This window comes from Dermacentor variabilis, chromosome 6 (genome assembly GCF_050947875.1).
Source record: "Dermacentor variabilis isolate Ectoservices chromosome 6, ASM5094787v1, whole genome shotgun sequence".
In the NCBI taxonomy this organism is placed as follows: domain Eukaryota; kingdom Metazoa; phylum Arthropoda; class Arachnida; order Ixodida; family Ixodidae; genus Dermacentor; species Dermacentor variabilis.
The window spans coordinates 197,478,541-197,504,490 of NC_134573.1; the positions used below are offsets into that span (position 1 = coordinate 197,478,541).

Consider the following 25,950-nt stretch of genomic DNA (forward strand, 5'->3'; position numbering starts at 1 on the left):
AACACCCTATATATAGTTCGAGACCCAGACAAAAAACTAAGGCGGGCTAGCAAAGAGTGGTTTGGTTTTAAATTAGGTGCACACTTGATCTGAGGGTGTGTTAGTAGATGAATACTGCCAAATGAATGGGCTGTGTGTTGTAGCATTTTTTATAAGCGTAACTTACTTTGCCTCTTGGCTTTGCAGTCATTGTTTCCTTGCCAGATATATTTGTGAATATATGTAGATAACTTGCATGGGCCACTAGGTACGTACATGTCCCAATAGACAACTCGTTGCTCGCTGCTGTCTGGCCTAATAGACAACTTGGACTATGTGCCCACTTCTGGCCACTCTCCCAAAATGGCTGTGCCACTGTGATGCATGGGGTTTGAAGCTGTAAATGTATATTTAGGTATGTGTTGTATTTCTGTATACATAACCTGTCATTAACATTCGTCTGTCAACAGCCATCGTACCTCACCTTTGTCCTCGTGATGCAGACAGCTAGCAGCTACAGGCGGTGACGCTGTGCTCCTCTCATCCGCTACTTCTGCTGCCTCGCTAACTCTGACAAGCTTCACCTCATTTAGGCTGCAAGATTGCATTGTATCTGTGGGTTTTTCTGCCTCTTGTTTATTCAACTCCAATAGAACTTACTCTTGGTCTAGTTGTTTCTTGCTGAGTGACACAAAAGCACACACACAAAAGGAAGACACATGCGTCGTCTTGTGTGTGTTCTCTTTGCCTTCTGCTTGCGTGCTTTTCACGGCAGTTATGTCACTTAATTTGATTCACTGAGTAATTCAATCAATTTTGTTGGCCTCGTTAGTGTCAGATTAATGGGATTCGACTGTATTTGGAACATTCTCATTTGTGATTGTATTGACATGGTTACATCAGTGAACGTTTCCTGTTCAGTAAATGAGTGCTCCGCCATGCAGGTGTTCAAGGATCACAGTTACCCAATCGCCTCAGCACAAGACCACCGCAGCTCAAACCTGCTTGTTGATGCTGTTGATGGGCTGGACGGAGTGTCAAATACCGGTTCCTTTGGCAGTGCAAGCACTTCAGATGATGCCAGTGAGGAAGAAACTGAGATGACTGTCATCCGAAGGCACCCAATCACACGGTCCAAGAGGGCGCTCAGCCACAGGTCTAAGGGTGCGTCCGGTGAGGGGCTCACGCTGAGGGCACACATTTACCATAATGTTTTGCACCTCAGAGTCTTCGACACTGGTGGCAGTGGACTCTGATTCGGAGACTGATGAGAACGTCCTGCAGAGGATTGCACATGCGTTTGGGCACCTCTTCTCGGACCACAGCAGTGACGACGAGCGGAGTGATAATGAGGCTGCTGCCGAGCCTAAGTCCGAGTCCGAAGAGACTGAAATGGCTGACAACGAGCTCTCTACTGCAGATGACCGGCCAGTATTTCTTGAGAAAGGTGCTCAGAGATTCATGTTGATACAATAAATGAAGCATGGCAGCAGAAAGAAGAGTGTAATTATATTCCTTTGGACATATTCCTTTGGATTTGAAGATAACTCACTTTCTACATTCTTTGACCCGACTAGTAGCAAATAATGAGGTAATCTATGTGTTGCCTTTTCAGATTTTTTAATGACAAAGGCATACATTAATTAAATTTACATATCACGCTCCCAAATTTTTCTACTACTGAACCTAGATTCATATTGGGAGTGAAAAAGGTGCAAACAGTGACTGTATATATTCTGGAAAGTTTTTTGGAGCTCTTGGACTGTCTTTGGACTTGCCAGTTTCAATTTGTTTGCTGCAGGTGATGCTCGAGACGGTGCAGAAGACACCTTTAGCGAGACTCCTCTTGCAACATACATCCTTGCTGACTCTCGGGACCATCTTAACATCAATATCACCTCCACTGCAGCCAGAATTTTCTTCAAGTTGTGGAATGTAGGCCACATTTCTTTTTTAGACTTTTGATATTTCTAAAAAGACACATTAGATTGAAAAATCAATTTACTTAGAGTCAAATCTCAATATAATGAAATACTTTCTGCTGAAAACTTTCTTATGTTGAAAATGTGAATTAAGTTTTGTTTCACGAGTTCCCAAGAGACCTTATTTTAGCATAAATGACATTTCTAAGCAGTTTGAATAAAATCTTACAAGCAAATTTCATTTCATTCATATCATTTTTATTCCTTAATGACCCCGTAACGGGGTATTGCATAAGGGGTTACATGACACAAATTTCATGATAATATCATGATCAAATTCACTGGTTGACATTTTGTATGTTAAATGTGTAATGCACAGGGACGTCAGGAGAGAGCAAAGTTGCATGCCATGTATTGTGGTCAAAACTGGCATTGGATGATCCTAAACGCATCATTGCTAGCAATTAGGGCTACACTTTAATATATTCTAGGATTCTGATGCTGTAGTGAGGTGTGATGCTCCATGCAATACAGTGAAACCTTGTTAAACTGTAATTGGCCGGAGCTAGGAAAAGTATGCATTAAACAGTAGTAGTGCTTAACTGAAATAGCATGAGATTGCCCACTTGCCTGTCAAAAATGGAACTCGGGGAGAGTGCGATGAAAGGGCAAAAACATGCAGTATTTATTCACTTCGCGCGACAAAAGTCCGCTATTTTTATTTGATGCAGTGGCGGCCTAGCAGCGACGACAGCGGCCTCAAACTTACTGAAGCTGCGAGCCAGCTTTTCAGCCAGCCCCCTCTTCTCGGCAAATGCTCGCATTGCAGATTTCTCGTTGGCGTTGCATATTCTCCTTGCACGGGCGCAGTAGCGCTGCAGAAGTCGCGGGGCGCCTTTTTCATTGCAGGGTGCTTTTCTCATTGCGATGATTGCATTCATGAGGCTGATGAAATGCGCAGCTTCTGCCACTGTTGGGCCTGAATGGTCCATGCTGTCGCTTTCCATGTTGTCATCATCACTGTCGTTAGACGACACTTTGGCAACAACAGAGGCAATGATGGCCAAAAGTTGAACCTCGTAGCCGTCATCGCTCCGCGGTCACAGCAGAGCTGCCGAGCAACTTCTCTGCATTCCGAATGCTGCACACCATAGTCAATGGTAGATCCCTGTCACGTTCCAGCACCGACTTCTTCGGGCCACATTCGATAGCATGAACAATGTCCAATTTTGTTTCTATGCTGAGCACCCGTTGTTTTTATCCGAGCTTCGGCATGACGTGAGTCCTAGCTTGCAGAATGCCACAACGCTCTTTGGCAAGGCAGTGAAATGATGTTGATGTTTATGTGGCTTCAGGCACAAATGCACAGGGCACTTGGAGGCTGTTGTTCTGATCTCTGAGGCGTGTTGTTCTGCTGGGCCGCCCGATGGGGATGGTGCACCGCCGTGATTGCGAGACGAAAAGAGGAAACACTACATGTTAACCGATATGTATGCAGTAAGCTGGTATGGTCTATGCAGATACAAAATGCATTATTTTCAATGGCCACTGAATCGGGGATTTAACTCTACTGCTTTTAAAACGAATATACTGTATAAGTGGGTATGGTTTAATGAGCTTTTATTGTACTCTGTAACAACAATATGCAAGGCGGCAATGTACACCGCAGCAATAATGTGCAATGCAACTGCTTGGCCTCACTGGTGGTAAGAAAGAAAAGGCTCTTTCTTTGCACCAAACAGAGCAATGTGGAACACATCTATAGCACATTACTTTAAATACATACCACAAGGTACCAGTTTCATGCAATTTCTGTACAAAGCAAACTTTGGCTACAATTGAAGTGTGCAGGTAGAGTTTAATCATTAACATTGAGCGATGTGATTCATAATACAGTTAAACCTTGATATAACGAGCTTCAATATAATGAAATTCTTGATATAACGAAGGATTTAACTTTTCATAACCTCTTGTCCATAGAAAAGCATGTATTTAGAACCTCAATATAACGAAGTGTGTTTGTATGCCATTTCAATATAATGAAATTTCACTGCCGCTGCAAAGGAATGTTGAGACGATAAATGGAAGCTTCCACAGACACAGATGGTCAAATGATTTAATTACATGTGGCTGTTTGCAAACGCACCTCTCAAATAGTGTGCTGCGCGACAAGAGCCACTGCTGAAGTGGAGCCGCATCACGTTCCGTATAAAGTCCAAGTGCGATATGATCCTATCACGCCGTGCTCACTATGTGCTTTAGGTGCTGTCGCATGTTACATGGCCTAGGCACTGCCGATGCCGGAACGCCTTTACAAGCACGACTGCACACTCTCGTGACCAAACACCAAAAGCCCCTTTTATTACACAGAACACACATGCCACGACCTTGCAGCACATATAGACTGGACGCACCCTCTGTCGCAGCTCACACAATTGTCATTGCGTAAATCAAGTGTTCACTCACGAGGGGTCGCTACACTCCCCCTTCTCAGCCTGAAAGGCATGATGCCATCACAAGTCCAGCCTTTCGGACTTCTTGACAATTCGGCAAGTCCACATTCGATAGGTGTGTTGATCCATTGGCTCTTCTCATGGAGATTTGCCCACTGGTGCTGCATCGATGTCTTCCAAGGGCGACGGGCTACTATCACTTGACTTCATGTTTAAGGGCACCAGGTGTCTACAGTTTCTCTGGATCACTCCTGTTGGTGTTTCAATTATGTGTGACCGAGGTCTCTGCACTGGGCTTACCGCTTTGGCCACACAAGGGATACCTTGTATCCACATTTCTTCTCCTGGTTCTAAAGAGCGTAACTGCCTGACTGCATGATGCCTGTTGGAATTGTATGCTTGCTTTTTCTTGACTGCATTGTTCTTCTTCCTGAACTTGAACATGGGCGGCCATTTTGGAGTTACTGCGTCATTGACCTTTGGAACCGTTGTCCTCAAACGTCTGCCCATCAACAGCTGTGCTGGGCTGTAGCCTGTAACACCGGGTGTATCTCAGTTTCATAAGAGCCAAGTAAACATCCTGCAAATTTGAGATCATATCTTTCATGGTGCGCACTATTTGCTCCACTTCCCCGTTGACTTGTGGGTAATGCGTACTTGCAGTGACATGCAAAAAGCCGTATGCTTTACTAAAAGCTATGAAAGCTTCAGCAGCAAATTGTGGCTAATTGTCAGAAACCACAACGGATGTTATACCAAAACGAACAGAACAACTCTTATGGCAGTAATCACTGCTTGCTACGTTGTTGAGGATAGGCTCATCACTTCCAGAAACCGTGAGGAGTAATCTTCAAGGATCATGTATCGCTTGCCCTTGAGTTCAAAAAGATCCACGCCTACTCACTCCCAAGGACCCTTGGGTGCAGGAGTAGACACTAAGCTAAGTAGAAGCTCACTGTGCTGGACTCTTGTTTGCACACAATTCATGCAACCAGTCACCATCTTCTCTATTTCACTGTTGATAGTGCGCCACCATACCGAATCATGCGTTAGGGCCTTGCATCTTCCCATACCTTGGTGTCCCTCGGGAATCTTCAGCAGCATGGCTTTCTGGAGGGGCTTAGGAACCACTATTCTGCAGTCTTTCAGCAGTTCTTTGACGACAGATAAGCTGCCTCATTCTTTCCAATAGTCGAGCAGTAGTTGAGGCACATCCGATGAATGGTCCGGCCAGCCACCTTTGCACAATTTGAGAAGACCCACACAAACAGCATCTTCTTGGTAGTGTTTGAGGAGGGCATCCACAGTCATTGCTATAGCTTCTGTGGCTTCTATAACTGCAACCTCTTTCGCCAGGCATTCTGTATCTTGGTTTCTCTTTGATGCAACAGTTGGAGCTTGTGACAGGGTATATGCAGTGGCCAAGAGCTTTCTGGGACATACAAACATTTTACTGGTACTGTAATGGCATGAGCCTCATTCAAAATCTTTGAATGTGTGGTAGCGTCATGTCCAGCTCTGCCTTACCCAACTTTACTAGACTAGCTTCAGTTTTCAAACTCGGCACCGTTGTGCGGAACCGCCACCCATCCGCGCCTTCGTGGCGCTGCAGTCGCGCCCAGCTTCACTTCCTCACTAGCTGGCTATGCGGGCGGGCCGAACTAAGCACACGGTGCAGCATTGGTGTTTTCTGTGGTTCGTTATTGACGGAAAATTTCAGCAAGCATGTTATCCGCCAAACTGTAGCCTTCGCCTAGTTTGTTAAGAATCATAATTCATCTCTTAGCAGCGTAACATTGGGTATGCCACTGGGCGCGTGTTTATCGCCTCTACTTTTCCTCATCTACATCAATGACTTATCTGCTAACATAAAGAATAAATTACGTCTTTTCGCAGATGACTGTGTCCTATATTCCCCAATCAAAGGCTTGAATGACATCACCGCACTACAACAGGATCTCGATTCCATCGCAGTATGGTGCGAGAAATGGTACATGCCGCTTAACCTTACTAAATGCAAAGCTCTGTCATTCACCCGCAACCACAGCTTAACCAGTCACACCTAAACCAGTCACACCTAAACCATAAATTCAGCTCCTACCAATAATGCCCCGTCTTATAAATATCTTGGCGTTCACATTGTAGCGACACTGTCATGGGCAACTCATATTGACACCATCTGTTCTAGAGCTTCATGCACCTTTAGATATTTAAAATGCAACCTGAAAGCCGCATCACCAGAAATTAGAAAGCTAGCATATCTAACATTCGTACGTCCACAGTTGGAATATGCGTCATCTATCTGGCACCCTTCCCATTCGTATCTAACCTATGACATAGAAGCGATACAAGATCGCGCTGCTCGGTTTATAACTTCCAATTACTCTCGTGATACCAGCATAACCGCACTAAAACGTACACTTGAACTACCATCACTTGCTTCCCGCCGGATCATCTCTTGTCTCTGCTTGCTTCACACCTTTTATTACCATCCACACTCCAGGCATTCATTCAGATGCAAGTTGCTGCTGCGCTGTCATCTGCCCTACCTCCGCAGCCTGCAGCTGGACCGCTAACTTACGCTGACATTGTCACCCGGCCTTACGCTCCGCCGGCTCCTGATGCCTACTGGGCCACCGGCACCTTCCATGTGCCGCCGCCACCTTCGCGTCCAATTGTCGTCCCTGACTCGGCCGCTGGAGCCCCTCTTGTCAACCCATGGCGTACACCTGATAACCGGCCAATATGCTATTCCTGCCATTTTCCAGGCCACATAGCACGATTCTGCCGCCGTCGCATCCCCCGTTTACTCGGCAGTGGGGGCACCTCAAGCTACGGGCCTGCTCGACTTCCGCGTAAGGACCCATCTAACCTTCCTCCGGACTCGTCTTACAGTCACCTCCCCTTCGATTCACGCCGGTCACCTTCCCCACGTCGCTGATCCAATTCCCCGATGGTTCGCCGACCTAGCCGAGCCCAAGAGGAAAACTAACAGTGGCAGTTCCAGATGCAAGAACTACGTTTACATCGAACATTTCAAAGCCTCATTCTGCCCCGGCGAAGGAAATTGAACTGTCCATAGACGGCGTCACCGTACACGCACTTATCGACACCGTAGCCGCCGTTTCTATTATTAATGAGAAGCTTTGCCACAATTTGAACAAAGTGACTATTCCCCTTACCTCCCTTTCTCTGCGTACGGCAACCTCGCATCGCATTCAGCCTTTAGCATCATGCACAGCTCGGGTCGTCATTCAAAGCGTCATGTATGCTATCGAATTTGTCGTCCTACCTCGTTCCTCGCACAATGTTATTCTTGGATGGAATTTCCTATCTGTCAATCAAGCTCTTATCGACTGCACTTGTGCTGAACTTACTTTATCAGTGCCGTGCTTTGACCCTGACGACCATTATTCTACTAAAGTTGTTGCCGCCTCTGACATCAGTATCGCACCTTTCTCTGTCGCTCTGGTTCCTGTGTCATGTAACTCTGCTGCAAACCCATCTGTTCTGTTTACGCCGTCGGCCACTTGTGCGCGCTGCCGGAACTTTCTGCTTCCGTTTGCTGTCATCACTTTTTGCGACAGTTCTGCTGCCCTTTACATGTGCAATACGTCTGCCTGCCCATCATCCCTACTCTGCGGCGAGTGCCTGGGTGCCTCTGAAGCTTTCGATTGCGTTCTCCCAGCCACCATGTTTGGTGATATGGTATCACTTCCGATTTGTACCTTCACTCCTCCCGCCGCGGCCGATGCCCCTGTAGTCGTCTTCGCTCGTGCCATCGATGCAGAACTCACACCTGCGCAGCACACAGAAATCATCAAGCTTCTCCAACGTTTTCGTTCCTCATTTGACCTTGATCAACCATCCTTGGGCCGAGCGTCCACAGTCGTTTACCGTATTGACACCGGTCAACAAACGCCATTGCGCCAGCGTCCGTATCGGGTGTCGACCGCTGAATGCCGTATCATCAACCAGCACGTTGACGACAAGCTGGAGCTTGGCATCATCCAGCCCTCTAACAGTCCCTCGGCATCTCTAGTTGTCCTTGTTAAAAAAAAAGATGGCTCCTTTTGGTTCTGCAACGACTATCGCTGCCTTAACCGAATAAAGCGCAAAGATGTCTATCCTCTGCTGCGCATCGACGATGCCTTGGACAGTCTGCAGGGAGCGGAATTCTTTTCCTCGCTGGATCTACGCTCCAGGTGCTGGAAAGTGCCAATGGCAGAGGCCGATCGCCAGAAGACAGCCTTTTTAACTCCTGATGGGCTATATGAATTTACCGTCAGGCCATTCAGCCTCTGCAACGCGCCTGCCACTTTTGAGCGAATGATGGACACCATTCTTCGAGGGCTGAAGTGGAAAACGTGCCTCTGTTATTTAGATGACATTGTGGTCTTTTCCACTGACTTTGCATCGCACCCCAGCTGCCTTGAGCAAGTCCTTGCGTGCCTCTCCACTGCAGGACTGCAACTAAATTTGAAGAAATTCCACTTTGGCACTCACACGCTTACTATTCTCGGCCATGTAGTTTCAAAAGACGGTATCCTCCTGGACCCCACGAAACTTTGCGCCATATCTGAGTTCCCTAAACCAACCACCACGAAAGAGCTTCTCAGCTTCATCGGCCTGTGCACATATTTCTGACGCTTCATCCGTAACTTTGCTTCTATCATTGCCCCCTTGACGCAGCTTCTCACCGGCAGCTCTGACCTATCAGCCTGGTCCCCAATGTGTGACGACGCATTCCAAGAACTGCGACGCATTCTCACCTCTCCTCCAGTACTGCGACATATTGATCCCTCTGCTACAACTGAGATCCATACAGACGCTAGTGGTGTCGGGCTTGGCGCTGTTCTTGCACAACGCAAGGATGGCTTCGAAGAGTATGTTGTCACATATGCCAGCCACACCCTTACCAAGGCCGAGGCGAACTACTCTGTTACTGAGAAGGAATGTCTGGCCATCATTTGGGCTATCGGAAAATTTCATCCTTATGTGTACAGGCGTCCATTTGACATTGTGACCGACCATCATGCCCTATGCTGGTTATCTTCACTAAAAGATCCAGCTGGTCGGCTCGCCCGTTGGGCATTGCGCCTACAAGTGTACGACATCCACGTCGTTTATTGCTCAGGCCGAAAGCATTCAGACGCAGACACTCTGTCCCGGTCACCCCTCCCCTCTGGTCCTGTCCACTCCCGTATTTCCACCTAAGGAGCCTTCGCCCTCAACATTTCCGACTTGCCATCAGAGCACTGCAAAGACCCATGGATCTCTTCGCTTATTGACTTCCTGTCTAGCCAGTCGCCAGCGCTGATCTCTCAGACGCTCCATCGTCAAGCCACGCACTTCATCATTCGGGATAACCTGCTGTACTGCCGCAACTACAATTCGAGCATCCGCAAGTGGTTGCTTGTTATAACCCAACACCTCCGATCCGACATCTGCGCCACGTTCAACGATGACCTACAATGCGGCCACGCTGGTGTATTAAAGACATACTCTCGCCTCCAGCTTTGGTACTACTGGCGCGGTATGTACCGTTTCATTCGCCAGTACGTCCGGTCATGCCCCATATGCCAACGACGCAAGACACCACCTCAACATGCCACCGGCCCCTTGCAACCTTTACCATGCTCCGCACGTATGTTCGACCGCGTCCGCATTGACCTATATGGTCCACTTCCCAACACTCCAAGCGGCAACTGCTGAGTTATTGTTGATATGGACCACCTCACGTGGTACGCTGGAACTTCAGCCCTAGCATCTGCCACAGCAAAAGCCATCGCCAGTTTTATCCTTCAAAACCCGCTTTTACGCCATGGAGCACCTTGAGAATTACTGAGCGACCGTGGTCGCGTTTTCCTCTCAGATGTCATTTCAGCATTGCTAAAGGAGTGTCGCATCATTCACCGCACTACCACGGCATGTCATCCTCAAGCTAATGGGATGACAGAACGTTTCAACCGCACCTTTGGCAACATGTTGGCCATGTATGTTTCATCTGACCACTCGAATTGGGATCGCATTCTGCCTTTCGTCACCTACGCTTACAATACTGCCACGCAAAGCACCACTGGGTTCTCCCCTTTCTTTCTCCTTTACGGACACGAACCTTCATGAACTATAGACACGATTCTACCTTGCCCGCTAGATGCTTCGGAGTGGACGACTGTTTCTATAGCGGCTGCTTACGCCGAAAAATGTCGCCAGCTCGCTCGTTCGTTCACATCCCAGGACCAGTGGCGCCAAAAGCATCGCCATTATTCATCTACTATGGCTGCGTACTTTGCTCCTGGCTTACTGGTCTGGTTGTGGGTGCCCTCTACTCCTCTAGGCCTTTCCTCTAAGCTGCTCTCCAAGTACCACGGTCCTTATCGGGTACTGAAACAAACATCCGCGGTCAACTACCTCATCGAGCCAATGGAAGCGCCTTACAACCAGCGTCGTCGTGGCCAGGAGATTGTTCACGTCTCCCGGCTCAAGCAGTGCCATGACCCCCCTGTGTGCTCCTGTCCTTAGGTCGCCAGGATGGCTACACTTTCCGTGCGGAGTGATTGTACTGAAGGCAGTGGGCATGGTGCTGGTGAAAGAGAAGACGACGACGAGAAGTGCTTGCTTCCCCATTTCGATATAGTGCCGACCTGTTTAAGCCTACCGCTATAGCCTAGAATTAGCGCTGCTAGGCGAGCACCCCCGTTGCAATATCTGTGAAGTACGCTTCAATCTTGAGTGGGTGTTCACCATTGCGTGGGTAGGGTGCATGAGGCAAAAAGCCCTCCGTGGCTAAGGTAAGGACATGCCCTGCAGAAGTGGTTGGCGTCCTCGCAGTGGCCTTCGATGGAGAGAACGCCAAAACTTCACTCCTTCGAGGTTGTGCTTTGTTTATGACTGGTGTACTGCAAGGCTGGAAGTTGGCAGTTGATTGGTCAACGACGTGCCGACTGTGTGTCTTGGTATGGATAATGTTGCGCAGCTTCTATTTCTGAGCCTGGTTGGCCCACTGATAACTATAAGTAGTGATATGGCTTATATTTTTGTCTATTGCTAAGTGATCTTATTGAGATACCCATTAGTTCCACTATAATTCAGTTTGATAGCCCGGTGTTATCTCTGACTATTAAACCTAAAATTATGTCCGCTATTGTTTTGGTTGGATAGTCATTTTGAGGCACATTCACGCTGTTGGTGCCTTTGTGGTATGTCCCCACTATTGACATGCATGCGCAGCTTGTGCAAGGAGGGTCAGAGGGTCTCCAAGACGCGAGTGCATTGGAATCAAGAAATATGAAGCTGCATGGATGCACCACCAACGCTATGCCTCAGTGGCAGAGCCAGTGCAGTATTCTGCCTTTCACTTCTGCTCACCGCTGTCGCCTTCCTGGTGTGATGGTCGGTCGTTTTCGTCCACGCGGCCTGAGGTTCCTTCGGTGGCTGTTTCTGCTGCGTCAGGCTGCGGCTCCCAGATCGGCTTCGACCACGTGGTTGCTTCTGGTCCTTGGATGGCCTGCGGACCCTGGACCTACTGCGACTTTGGGACTGGCTGTGTCCCCGGGATCGGTAGCGAGGACGACCACGTGTTGCATCAGTAGTCCCAGGTGCCGCATCGTTGAATGTCGTTACCTTGCTAGACTTCTTGTCGTGCTGGAGTTGTTGCTCCGCCATTTTCTGCTGCTCTCGGAACACGTGGCTCTTGTTAAATGGTTTGCGTTGCCTTACAGGACATCGAGAGTCAGTGGCGGGGTGCTCACCACCACAATGAAAACATTTCAGCGTGCAGTCATGTCCTTCGGAGGGGTTGGAAGTTCCGCACGCAGCACACCGGGGTTTATCGGGGTTGGGCACACATCTGCTCGATGACCCGTGGAGAGGCACCCGCTGCACAGCTGCTGTCGGGGTTTATGAATGTAGCACCGGTATTCTGCTCCGTAATAGTAGATGTACCGGGGAACCCGAATGCCAGAGAACGTGATGATGGCCGTGGCTGAAGTTCCCATCATTCGTGCATGCAGGACCTGAGCCATCGGTGATCGGATATTTGTCATCAGCGTTGTCGGGGTTGTGTTCTTTTCTATGCCGGAGATGACTCCTTTGCAGGAAGCATCCGGAGCAGCCACATAGGCCTGAACCTCGTACTGCTTGTTTTCCAGGCATATAGACTTGATCAGCTGCAGTCTTGCCGCTAGTTCTTCGTCCGGTGTGCTGACCACTGCGACGTTCTGCTCTCGGCGTATGCGGATGGTTAGCTGGTGGAGCGTGCTCTCGTTTAATTGAGCCGCTGTGCCTATAGCTCTGGCTATAGAGTGCTGCGGCCACTCACCGAGATTCAGTCCATCTCTCGGTCGGAAGACCACTTTCAAGTCGTCGATCGGTAGCGGGGGCAGCTGCGAGCTCTTATTGCGCAATTTCAGATGTAGGCTTTCAGATGTACGCTTTCACTCACCCAGACACACACACTCGCACCTGAGAAACTCCCTCACAATTCCTGCACCAAACAAGAAGTGTGCGCAATGATAGAGGAAATGGCGACTGTTTTAAGAGCGGAGATGCAAAAAATGAAGGAAGAGATCATGGCTGATGTCAAGCACATGCTACAACAGGTCATACAACAAGCCATGACTGACATGAAACAATTCATCAGTGCAACCTTTAGCTCAACTTTCAGCCATCAAAACGACTCACTTCCACATGACACTAACGCCACTAGAGAACCAAGAAGGTCACACCCTTATACCCGTCCGGCTCGTACAACAACACCTACCCTCACCAGCGAGGCGGTATCAACCAGTCATGGCAAGCACGATCACACCGCGATCACACGGCACCTTTTTTCACAAAGCATGCACTTTTAAAAATTAATCAACTGTACGAACTTAAGCTCGCTATATACATACGAGGCGAACTCGTGAAAAATTCACTCATTCTTTATCAAAACCACCTCTCAAGCTACACCCAATACAATTTCAGGCATGACCATATTAGAGTTCCATTTTGCAGGACGAACTACGGTAGAAAACAACTAGCATACTTAGTCCCATCCTTCATAAATGCACATCCTAACACGATCACTATAGCGCAGAACTTCAGATCATTAAACTGCTTTAAAAGTGCCATGAAAAAATATTTGCTTTCTCTTTCTGATTGACATTGTGCTAATTGGTTTTTGTGTCTTTTACGTACAATTATTTTAAGTGCGTTTCATTTTGTGCTTGTAAATAGATAAAGTTCTTTTTTCGTGTTCATATTACTCTGTTGATCCTAAACTATCTCTACTTGGAAAGTTGTATAGTGATTGTTGAATTTAATGCACGTATGTTTGCAATGTATGCTATGTATGTCTAATCCACGCTATTGATATGTGTGTATACTATCTGTATGTTATATGCTACCGCACTGTTGAGCAATGTATGGGTGACAGGGCCTTAGTCAGGCAGACAATGTACTGCCTTTAGCCTTGCCATCCAAGACCTTCACAGTGTCTAAATCAATGCTGCATAAATAAAAAAATAAATAAAATAAACCTAAGAGGCGCACTACCACCACCTTCCGGGTGTGGCAATGGAATTGTAGAGGGTACCGAAGGAAGAAGGGTTCCCTCACACAGTTCCTAGCCACACGTCCTCACCCACCAGACGTTATAGCACTTCAAGAAGTACATTGCACTCCCACACTCAGTGGATACAATGCATACACCGACAAGCATGACACCACCAAACAACCACTAGCTGCCACCTTTGTGTCCAAACAAATCACAGTGATCGGGCACACGCTCGACAGCTGTCACATTCCGCATGTGCTCTTAGAAATTGTACCTAGGAATCGATATGAACCCAGCTTGTTTTTACTTAATATCTACAGTGCACCCAAATCGCGACGAGACGACTTTGGGCAACTTTTTTCGGCCACCAGTAAACAAGCCAAAAAAATTGATTATTCTGGGAGATTTCAATGCGTCCCACCCAGCATGGGGGTACCAAACAGAAACTCCAAAAGGCCGCCGTCTAGCCCACGCCATGAACCTTCATCAATTCACTCTGCTGAAAGAACCTGACAAACCAACCAGAACGGGTAACAGTGTAAGCAGGGATACCTGCCCTGACCTAACAATGGTCAAGGGGTTGACTCAATGCTCCTGGAACAACCTAATGGAGAATCTGGGCAGTGACCACAGCATTGTAGCCACAGACGTCCAACTGGTGGCCATACACACCTCAGAGCGTTCAATTAAAATAACAAACTGGGACACTTTCCGGCGCAACAGAACCAAATCTGAACAACACGACCCGCCATCTCTACGCGAGTGGACACAATAGCTACAAGCAGATTTTAAAGCAGCCACTAAGCAAATTACTGCAACAACGGAGACACCTGATGTGGACAGACATCTGCTCCATCTCTGGGATGCTCGAAGAGGCCTGACAAAACGATGGAAGAGGCAGAGACACAACCGTAGGCTGAAACAAAGAATCGCCCGGATCACAGCAGAAGCTGAAGAATACGCCACCAGCCTCACTAATAGTAATTGGCACAACCTCTGCGACCGCCTTAATGGCACACTAAGTACTTCCAAAACGTGGTCCCTCCTCAGAGCACTACTCGACCCAACGCACACAAAAACGCACACAACGAACACAGTCCTCACTATCATTCACAAAGAACAAATGAATGATGACGCGCTCCTCCAAACACTGCAACAAAGATACATTGCTACAGGCCACCGACCGGAGTACAAAGACTATCCACATGAGGAAGAAACCCAATTGGATGGCGATATTACAGAGACAGAAGTGAGGGCAGCCCTACACGGCATAAGACGAAACACGGCCCCCGGAGCAGACGGCATTCACTATGCACTGCTACGCAACCTCGACGACCAGGCCATACGGCAACTCACTGCATACTACAACGACAATTGGCAAAACGGAACGCTTCCACAGGAATGGCGACACGCCTATATCACCTTAATTCCGAAACCCGGGAAACCGCTGTCCCTCCAAAATCTCAGACCCATTTCCTTGACTTCGTGTATTGGCAAACTCTTCGAGCACGTAGTTCTAAATCGCCTCCAGCCTCACCTCAAAGCGAACCTGTTCTTTCCCAATACCTTATTCGGCTATCGACCAGGTCTGTCTGCGCAGGACATACTCCTACAACTTAAGGAGGAGGTTGTGGATGGTCCAAGTAAAGCTCAAACAAGAGCCATTCTGGCGTTGGACCTCAAAGGAGCCTTCGATAACGTCTCACATGACCTCATTCTAAACAACCTTGCATTCTCTCGATGCGGAAAGCGCATCTATGATTATGTCCGAGCCTTTTTATCTGACCGAACAGCCACCATCGGCCTAGGTGATATTCGGTCTGATATCATAAAACTTTATTTATTTTTTTATTTATTTATAGATACTGCGATCTTTTACAAGATCTTAGCAGGGTGGGAACATTCAAGTACATCCACAAAAACATAAAGTTTAAGCAATCATGCCGACGCTTGAATTCGAAAATGGCAAAAGGACAAAATGCATGGAAAAAGGAGCAAATAAAGTATGTGCGGTTGATTCATGAGTGCAGGTGCACCTGAAAACGGGATAAAGAATTTTCTGTAACGACTTTATCAGGAAGTTTATTCCAATCAACTATTGTTCTTGTAAAATAAGAGTATTTGAAGCAGTTGTTGTGCGGTGTTAACGGGGTTACTGCTAGGGAGTGTTTATGACGAGTAGCATAACCAGTTAAAGGTGTTAAGATGTGTGAGGTATCAATATGGTAGTGGCCATTCATTAGTTGAAAAAAGAATTTTAATCGGGAGACACGATTTTGTTCTGTAATCGAAGAGAAGCCACTACGTTTAAGGAGATCTGTTATAGATGTTCGACCGTAAGAATTGCAGATGAATCGGACAGCTTTCTTTTGAATTCTTTCTAATTTCTCTATATTTGTTTTTGTGTAAGGGTCCCAAATGATTATTGGATATTCTAAAGTAGGACGAACTATTGTATTATATGCCAGGAGGCGGACAGTTGGTGTGGAGAATTTAAGCGACCGTCTGAGGGTGAACAATTTGCGAAGACAATTAGCCATTACAGTGTCAGTATGTTTTGACCAGGAAAGATTGTGGGATATGTGTACACCGAGATATTTATAGTGAGATACTTCGGAGATATAAGTGTTCTGGGCAAAATAGTGGAAGAGAAGAGGCTTTTTTCTTAGTGTAATTCTCATAAAGACGGTTTTTTCATAGTTAATAGTCATTTGCCATTGATGGCACCATGCAACTATTTTGCCAAAGTCACTATTTAACCTCATTTGATCTTGGGGTGAGTCAATTTCATCATATAGTACACAGTCATCCGCATAAAGTTTAATTTTTACAGATAAATTATTGCCAATGTCATTTATATAAAGCAAAAATAAAAGAGGACCCAGCACGGATCCCTGCGGAACGCCAGAGGCAACAGGTAATGTGTTGGAGGAAGTCTGGTTTATTTTAACGTATTGGAAACGGTTGGTTAGGTATGCCTGTATCCATTTGAATAACTTATCATTTCTAATTATAAAACTTAATTTGTGAAGTAATTTGCTGTGGGCTACTTTGTCGAATGCTTTACTGAAATCCATGAATATAGCGTCGGTTTGTTTTCTATTATTTATTGTGTTGGCAAAATCGTGAATTATTTCTGCTAACTGAGTGGTTGTGGAAAAGCCCTGCCGAAATCCATGCTGAGCATTTGTCAATACGCAATGCTCATCAATGAAACCGATTACATGCTTATAGACTATGTGTTCAAAAATTTTGCATCTTGTTGAAGTCAGGGAAATTGGTCGATAGTTTTTATGCAATTCTTGTTTCCCGATTTGTGCAAGGGTTTGATTATTGCTGTCTTCCAGTCATCCGGAAGGATGCCATCCTGAAGCGATTTACTAAATAAAATTTCCAAGTATTTCGCACACCACTCGGCATAACGTTTTAAGAAAGTGTTTGGTATGCCATCTGGACCGGGGGATTTTTTTTCATCAATTTTTAACAGTAAGTGACGTATACCATTCTCAGAAATAACAATATCGGGAATGGGAAGCATATCCATGTAAAAAGAGGGCAGACAACCGTCATCCGTTGTGAATACACTACTGAAATGATTGTTAAAAGCAGAACATACAACCTGCTCTTTCCGGCAGAGGGACTCCCCAGGGTTCGGTTCTCTCACCCACCCTGTTCAACGTGGCGATGGCAAAGCTACCACCGCTCCTCGACAAACTTCCGAACGTGCAGCACGCCCTGTACGCCGATGATATTACAATCTGGGTAACCGCAGGGTCAGACGGCGCCATTCAAGACGCACTACAGGAAGCCGTAAATATAGTTCAAGAGTATGCAACAGCCGGAGGACTCACATGCGCGGCTGAGAAGTCTGAGCTCCTGCTTGTATTCAAAAAACGGAACAAGGCCCATATTCCACCAGCCATCACATTGCATCTCAATGGCAACGTTATTCCAAGGGTAGACAGACTACGTGTACTAGGACTTATCATACAACACAACGGGAAGGCCACACATACCCTACACGTGCTCCGCCAACAACTTACCCAAATAACGCACATGATAAAGCGCATTACAAACCGCCGACAAGGACTGAAAGAAAACGACGTACTCCGAATCATGCAAGCCCTCATAATTAGCCGATTAACATACCACCTCCCCTATCATAATCTGACTCAGACTGAGATGCACCAGATGGACACCCTCCTCCGTACGGCACTAAAGGCAGCGCTGGGACTACCCCAACATGCGTCTACGCAGCTCCTACTACGACTGGGGGTGCACAACACCATCTGCGAACTAGTTGAAGGTCATTTTAACAGCCAATTGCAACGTCTGCAACGAACAATGCAAGGGTGCCACATTCTATCCCGGCTAGGATACCAAATACCAAGAAAACCACAACAGGAAAACCGCACACTTCTTCCGCTTAGCATTCGCAACAAAATTCACGTGGCCCCGATTCCCCGGAATATGCACCCTGACCGTCATAAAGGTCGACGAAAGGCAAGAGCACAAGCCCTGGCTCGCCTATTTGGCGATGACAAATCAAACACTCCAGTCCTATACACCGACGTGGCACGCTACCCACAGAAACGTGCCCTATGTCTAGTCTATGTCTATGTCTAGTCGTACTAGATAGTGCAGACATTCTGAGAGCTTCGGCCACGCTCAACACTGTGGACAGTGGCACGGCGGAAGAGGCTGCTATTGCCCTAGCCATCGTACATGCTTCAACCATGCCGGTGCCGGATGGACCTATCACAGTGGTCACTGATTCTCAGACCGCCTGCAGGACTTTGGCACAAGGGAGGGTGACACCCTACACACACCGCATCCTTACATCATTACACCCCACAGCGTTACACAAGGTGCGTATCATCTGGACACCTGGACACGCCTCTCTCCATGGTAATGAACGCGCTAATGCGGTAGCCCGAGAGCTCGCTAACCGGGCGCCATTGGAATAGCTGTCCAACCCAGACGACGCACCTACAGAACCACTGAACTACACTGAAACTCTACAATATTACAGAGATACCAGGAGACACTTCCCTCCCCCACATAATTCCCTTAATCAAGAAGATGCCGTCGCGTGGCGACAGCTTCAAACTAATTCATTTCCCTGCCTCTTTTACCTTCACCTTTTCCACCCCACACAATATCCCTCATACTGTCCCTATTGTGGAGCAAAGCCCACAGTATATCATTGCACGTGGGAGTGCCCACACCCTCCGGGCTACTCCCCTATTCCTTCACCTACCCCTTCCTCCTGGGAGACTGCGCTGACCAGCTCAGACCCGCAAGAGCAGCGACGGCTGATCCGGCGGGCACGCGGAGTGGCGAGAGCCAATGGGGCCCTGAACTAAGGGCTCCACCCTGCGAGGAAGTCGCCCAAACTCATGATAAATAAATGTTTTCTCTCTCTCTCTCTCTCTCTCTCTCTGTCATGAGCATTGCATGGATGCGCAGTATAAGCAGACTAGCATTGCTGCTGAACTGATGTGTGTATGCACTGGTCTGAGCTGTACGAGCAGTAAACATCAAGCTAATGTTGTCTAATATTTTAATGAGCACTGGCCAATCCCGATAGTTTCCTGTCATCTCATCTTGTGCACCATCGAGATGCGACGCCTGCAATGCCACTGGTGGTGCTCTTCTTCACGCCAGCGTGGCACGATGCCTGGCAGCTCTCGGGGCACTGTTTCTTCTGCCCAGCAGCCTTGTGTGCTATGTTGAGCGAGTATGTCACACCCGCGCACAGTTCAAACATCGTCCAAAGAGTTCAAGATCAATGCTAAACCTTGCTATAGCCGTTGATGAACACAAAACTGTCAAATTCGTTATGTGCTTCTTTTAACAAATTTTTTTTCTGCCATCTACCATGATTGCCCTTCGAACTTTTTATATGTGCCTAATTTTTATTATTGTAAAAGTCTCGTATTAATGGAAATGACTTGTGTTTGTAGCTCCAGCATTCTTTATGAATAGCCAGTTTCCCAGTATTGTGGACTGTAGAAAATGTGTGTATCAATGCTATTGCAAATCTTAAGGAAAAGTATACCATGTTTGTTGTTGCTAAACATTTTGATTCTTTAGGATGTCCAGGAGAGAAAGATGGTCTGTCCACAACACCGTCATGTGTCCCAGGAAGCTGTTATAGTTGACAACTTGCTGGGCCCAGAGTCGCTCCTCTCTGTGCTTGTCAAAGTAAGCATATAAGTATACTTACCCTTTTCTATGTTTGCCATCTTGTTTCACTCGGGTCATTTTCACTTGCTGGTGATACTAGTGCTCTACCTTAAAATTTGCATGGCAACATTCAAGTGCAGCTCTGAGCACATTGGTGAATTGTCATGTATGCGCTGTTTTATTTCGAGAAGGTGACTGCTTTTACTGGATTGCCGCTGTTGCCAAGTTGTCGCTCTCGAGAAAGACATGCTTAGTGTATGTGAAGCTTCACAAATGTCTTCACCAAATCAAGAATTAGGAAGTCGTGTCTAATCAGGTTGCAAGTATGATGTGAATAGTGTTAGTGGTCGTAACTTTTCAAATCTAGGTACATTACAGAGCACGAGTCATTGCTCTGGAACATATGGTAATGTGTGCATAAATTCACTGGACTGACTCGAGCTGTGAGACTAGATTTGACAACTGCGGATTGTGCTCACCACTGCTGTTGTCACTTTATTGTTTCTGATTTTTCTGGGCATGCCATGGTGAATTGTCAGACTCATTATTTATTCACCATCACTACACCATGACAACGTATTGGCCTTGTAATTTTGGTTTTCTCTTGCCAGTCAGCTAGTGTTCACTGTTGTGTTTAACGGCTCTGTTCAGATATGTTATCACTAGGCCATTACTTTTTGTAAGCTGTGGAACTTACGAAATGTCTACCTCAAGGGAATTCAAGGATTTGATGGATATAGGAATTTAATGTTGGCTATAAATTATCTGTTGTCAATGGTCATGGGGAAAAAATGCTTACCTGTAGGCATCTGGTCTTGTTAGTACATAAGGAAGACTATCTTTGGTACCATCTGACCTGGTATGCAAGATGACATTGACTCTAGTATGCTTGCTAATAGGAAGCGTCTCGTGTATTGTGCCATGGGAGTACATGCACACAGGCAACAAGTGACATGGAGGCGCTTTGCAGCTCAATGAAAAGAACGCACCTCCTTTATTGCGCACAAATATATATAGACTCGAGAAGTCACAGGTGGCATCACGTACTGATGGCAGCCTAACACATGGGCTAAACTGTGGTGAAGTTCCGCTTCTCAAGTTTGAACGGTCCGGCGGAAAGGCCTCATTGTCATGGCCTCGCTGGCCATGATAATGATTCCTGTGTGCTTGCCCTATCTGACTTGCGCGACATCAGCTGCACCGACCAGCATTGGGATGAATCTCTAAAGCTCATCATTCAGCAACTCTGTTCTGCACATTCCAACCCTTCTTTATGTCAGTATGTCCTGCACAATGAAATTATATACTGTTGCAATATGAAACCTGACTGGCCGGAAGTTTTGCTAGTTATTCCTCAACACCTGCATACCACCAGTCTTCAACATCTACACGATGCTCGAACTTCGGGACACCTCGGTGCCTCACGCACCTACAACCGCATGTGACGGCAGTTCTTTTGGCCTGGCTTGTATCGTTCTGTGTGCTAATACGTTGCTGCCTTTGAGTACTGTCAACAGCGCTAACATCCTGCTCTTCCACAGGCTGCCCTGCTTCAATCTGTCGACATTTCATCAGAGCCCTTCTTTCGCGTCAGCCTTGACTTGCTCAAACCTTTCCCTACATCAGTATCTCGCAACAAATGCACTGCCGTCGCAACTGACTATACTGACACGTGTACTTATCTTTATCGGGCAACCACGTTTCGCCGCCTAGCAAATGTAATCGCACAGTGTGGGACGCGCCTGCATGTATCTGAAGTTTCTGGAAAGTTATCGATGCTTCTATCCGCTGTCTGTTGTCGCCGAACCTTAAGTTATCTGATTTCATCACCTGACGCGAATGGTGTAGAACTTTGCGGAAGGCACGTGGGTCCGAACGATTATTCTGGAACATTCGACGACTGCTCTTTAAAAGCTGACGCACTTGACCCGCTGATCAGATTTCCGACGATCGCCGACCATGTTCGCCGCTATCGTTGTGCTATAAGTGTAGCCTGTTTTTGTGGGCACAGGTTCGCCCAATAAAAGCTAGTTTTGTATTCCACCGTATTGCTGCTTCCTTCACCATCACTACCACATGACAATACGATCAAATATGATATGATTATGCCCAGTAGCTGCCCAGTGGCTGTGCTACAGACGTTGCAGACTTACTGCTCAGTGACGTCATTCTTCAACAAGGGGCCCCGCACCAGCTCCTTACGGATCGTGGCCGCAATTTCCTAGCGAAGGTCATTAATGATATTCCTTGTAGCTGCTGTACTGCCTTATGACAGCCTGCCATCCACAGATCAACGATCTTACTGAGTGCCTCAGCTGAACTCCCTAGGATATCCCCGTACCCACCGCATGTGCTCAAGAATTCATCTCTTGAGCCAGAATAGCTTGCCAGGTTGCTCACACTAGGCTATGTGCATTGCAAACCTCCCAAAAAGAATGCTATGATAACTGGCACCATGAAGTCGAGTACCCTCCTAAACTGGATGCCGTCTCGACGCAAAGGCCTGTGCAAGAACCTCCTCCCTCACTACACCGGACCCTACAAAGTTCTCCGCAAGTTTAAAGGCGTTGCCTACCTCATCACTCTGCTTCCACATCGCCTGTCTTCTTTTATGTGTGCTACTGACGTTGTCCATGTGTCGTGGCTAAAACGCTACTTCACCAGCAGTGAGCGAGAGAGAGAGAACAACTTTATTGAAAATGCCTGCAGAATCGGTTAGGCTCCCTCCACGCAGGGAGGACAAGCTTTTACCGCGATGTGGCCACTATGTCAGTCTCATGCGTTGTGCTCCTCGAGGTCTTGGTCCCTCACTACTTCTGCGGGTCCGAGAGGGCCGCCGCCCCCTTCCTGGGGGTGCTGCCCCCTTTCTCCTCGGTTTCACTCAGGCGCTGCCTCTCTAGAGCTGCCGAGACCTGCTGGACAGCCTTGAGTTGTGTCTCTTGATCATAGCTCCTCGTTGCAGCCTCTAGCTGCGGTGGGATCGTCGTCTTCTCGCGAATTTATGCTACAGTCCCAAAGGATGTGAGCCATGGTGTCTCTCTCCTTCGCGCACAATCTACACACGTCACTCGCATACACACTCAGACACACGTGCTTAGCTAGCACCAGGGTGAGCAGGGACCCCGTCTGTAACTGTCTGTATAACACTGCCTCCTTCCGGGTAAGCCCCGGGTGAGGTGGTGGCATAGTCTGTCTGTTCAGTCTGTACCACTTCACTATTTCGTTGAAGGTGGTCATCTTGTCCTTGGCACTGCACCGCGACCAACACTCCGAGTTGGCCGTGCTTGCAGCTGCACAGTTGGTTAGTCCTCGTGCGGACGAGTTGGCCGTCTCGTTGTGGTTCACGTTCCCGCGTTCCGACACGTCACTGCCCATGCGGGCCGGAAACCACTTGATCACCACAGCACTTTTGCGTCCAATGTCTTCGGCCTTGCGCATTATGTGCACTGCCTCACTACATACCCTACCCTTGGCATAGTTCTTCACTGCCATTCTAGAGTCACACAACACTGTGGTGCATCCTGGATCGGAGACGGCCAAGGCGATGGCCACCTCCTCCACCCGGTGCGCTTCTCGAGTCTGGACGCTCGCCGCTGTCTTCGTTGCAGCCGTTGATGCCCTGACAACCACCACTGCATATGCGTCGCTGCTCCCTTGATACTGCACCGCGTCCACGTAAACGGCGCCTTCTTCTCTGGCGTGGAGGTCCACGAGAGCCCTGGCCCTCGCCAACCTCTGCTCCTTGTTGTGCTCGGGGTTCACGTTCCTTGGAATCGGGCAGGCCCTGAGCTTTCTGTTGTTGCTATCCGGTATAGGTACGTCTTTCTGCTGCTTGCCTTCCCTCGGTTCAAGGCCGAGGTCCCGCAGTATCGGTCTTCCGGTTCTCGTTTCGGAGAGACGCTCAAGTTGCACCGTTCTCTGTGCTTCGGCTATTTCGTCCAGCGTGTTGTGGACTCCAGCAGTGCTGACTGATTTTAGAAGGTGCTGTGGTGGCGCTTAGTCCTCCGGGAGTGATGTTACGAGGCATCACGTATTAGCTTGCCCTTAATGGACTGTTTTGTTCTGTGAAGAGAAAGAAGACAGGACATACCATGTGAGATGCTGTGAACCATTCTGTGGTAGCAGCAGCCTGTAAATATTGTAATATATGGTTACATCTCTTCCCCGTGTACTCGTGAATCTCCGTGGCAGTATATTTTGTCTTCTTAATGTTTAGGAGTCATTTATTGGCGTGGAACCAATCATAAATTAGCCTCCTTTTTTTTTTGTTAGCGGCATGAAAAGCTTCAGCCATGAACCCATGTACGCAAATGAGAGCAGTGTCATCTGCACACATGACAGGATTGAAGTTATGTAGCATTAACAGGAGGTCATTCACATATGGTGAAAACAAAATGGGTCCGAACACTGATCCTTGGAGGACACACAGTGTAACTGGGAAAGGATCTGAATTAGCGACAAAATCAAACCATTTGTTATATGTTTGTAGGACAGTCTATATATTTTAATTCTGTATGTCTGTAGCATTGAAAACACTATTGTTACTCTCATTGCTTTCATGCAGAAGCAAATAATCTTTGGAACTTGATGACTCAATTAAATAAAAGCCACGCTTTGATGACAGTTGCAGCAACTTGCGACCGACAACCGCCGTTTTTTAATATTTCTGCCTGACGAACGTAGGCTAATGGAGTTTGTAGGCCTCCTAGCGAGGAGTAAACTTGCCAGAAGATGGATGGATGAGCCGACAGAAATCTCTAACATGTGACTCCTCAGCATGACCTCTGAGCTAAGGCAACGCTGCCCACAGTGCGCTCAAAAATTCCAGAGGCAGTGTGCTGGGACAATCACCAGGGTCACGTGATTCTGCTTAAGTGGTGCTAACAAGAAAACCATTGTGCTAAAATTGCTTCAGTGGTATATACTGCTCACATATAACAAATTTAGCCAAAGTGTAATTTCGTTTCAGTGGGCCTTAAATGGACACTAAAGAAAAATTTGAGGTGCAGTAGTAAAGTCTAGGGGTGTGTGAATGCTGAATAGTAGATTTTGAATTGAATAGCAAATTGAATCAAGAAAGAAAAGCTGAATATCAAGCGAATGTCAGAAAATTTTTCGCAAAACTTGGGCTACAAATCTTGGGCAAAAAAATATGATGCTGTGCATGCTTGCTTGGGAGTATTCCTGCATTGCATAACAAGAATGTAGCAAACTATCAGTAATTTAGGTACATAGAAATCAAGATGTACAGTACGATCTACTCTTACTAACTCTTGTTACCATGCCTATAGAACTTGATCAATTTGATCGAAAGTTTTTCAACACGTTGTTGAACATTTATTGTTAACCACTTTTGGGCAGATTGGGGAGTCTGAAAAGAAAAGCGTGATTGGGGGTATCGTTGAAACCACGATGGAACAATATGAGAAGAGTATGAACTCTAGCATCCAAGTGAGAAAAAAGACTTGCTAATGTTGCACGTCGGGGTTCCGCCGGTTTGGCATATGTGCATTATCAAAGCATGCCCAAGTATAATATGTAATATAGTGTGCACCGAAGCTTGTTTTCATGCATTTCTTTTCTTTTCAAGTACTGACTATGGACTGTTTATGGTAAGAAATATGGTAAAGCAAACTTAGGCACGTATTAATGGGCATAAAAAACACTGATATCGAGGCGGCTGCTCCACTTGGTGTTTTGTAGTACATTAATTTATCCCCCGATGTAATAATGACAACCGCTAAACGAAGCTAGAAACACAAATTCAATACAGCCGTATGCCTACGCTAGACCCTTAGTTGAATCACATTGGTGGGGAATTGCAAAAAGACACATTCTTACACATATCAGCATAACACGCAGATGC

The 25,950-nt window shown here is 47.1% G+C and overlaps 1 protein-coding gene across 3 annotated transcripts in view; it reads left to right on the forward strand.

Annotated features, from left to right (window-relative positions):
* The window catches only part of LOC142586048 (intermembrane lipid transfer protein VPS13A-like), a 935,034-nt gene that overhangs the window by 400,086 nt on the left and 508,998 nt on the right, over window positions 1-25,950 (forward strand). For all 3 annotated transcript variants that reach the window (XM_075697293.1, XM_075697294.1, XM_075697295.1), the window contains 4 exons: window positions 924-1,143; window positions 1,205-1,426; window positions 1,781-1,914; window positions 19,992-20,102. In XM_075697293.1, the coding sequence (XP_075553408.1) occupies window positions 924-1,143; window positions 1,205-1,426; window positions 1,781-1,914; window positions 19,992-20,102 (687 nt within the window). The remainder of the gene's footprint in view (window positions 1-923; window positions 1,144-1,204; window positions 1,427-1,780; window positions 1,915-19,991; window positions 20,103-25,950) is intronic.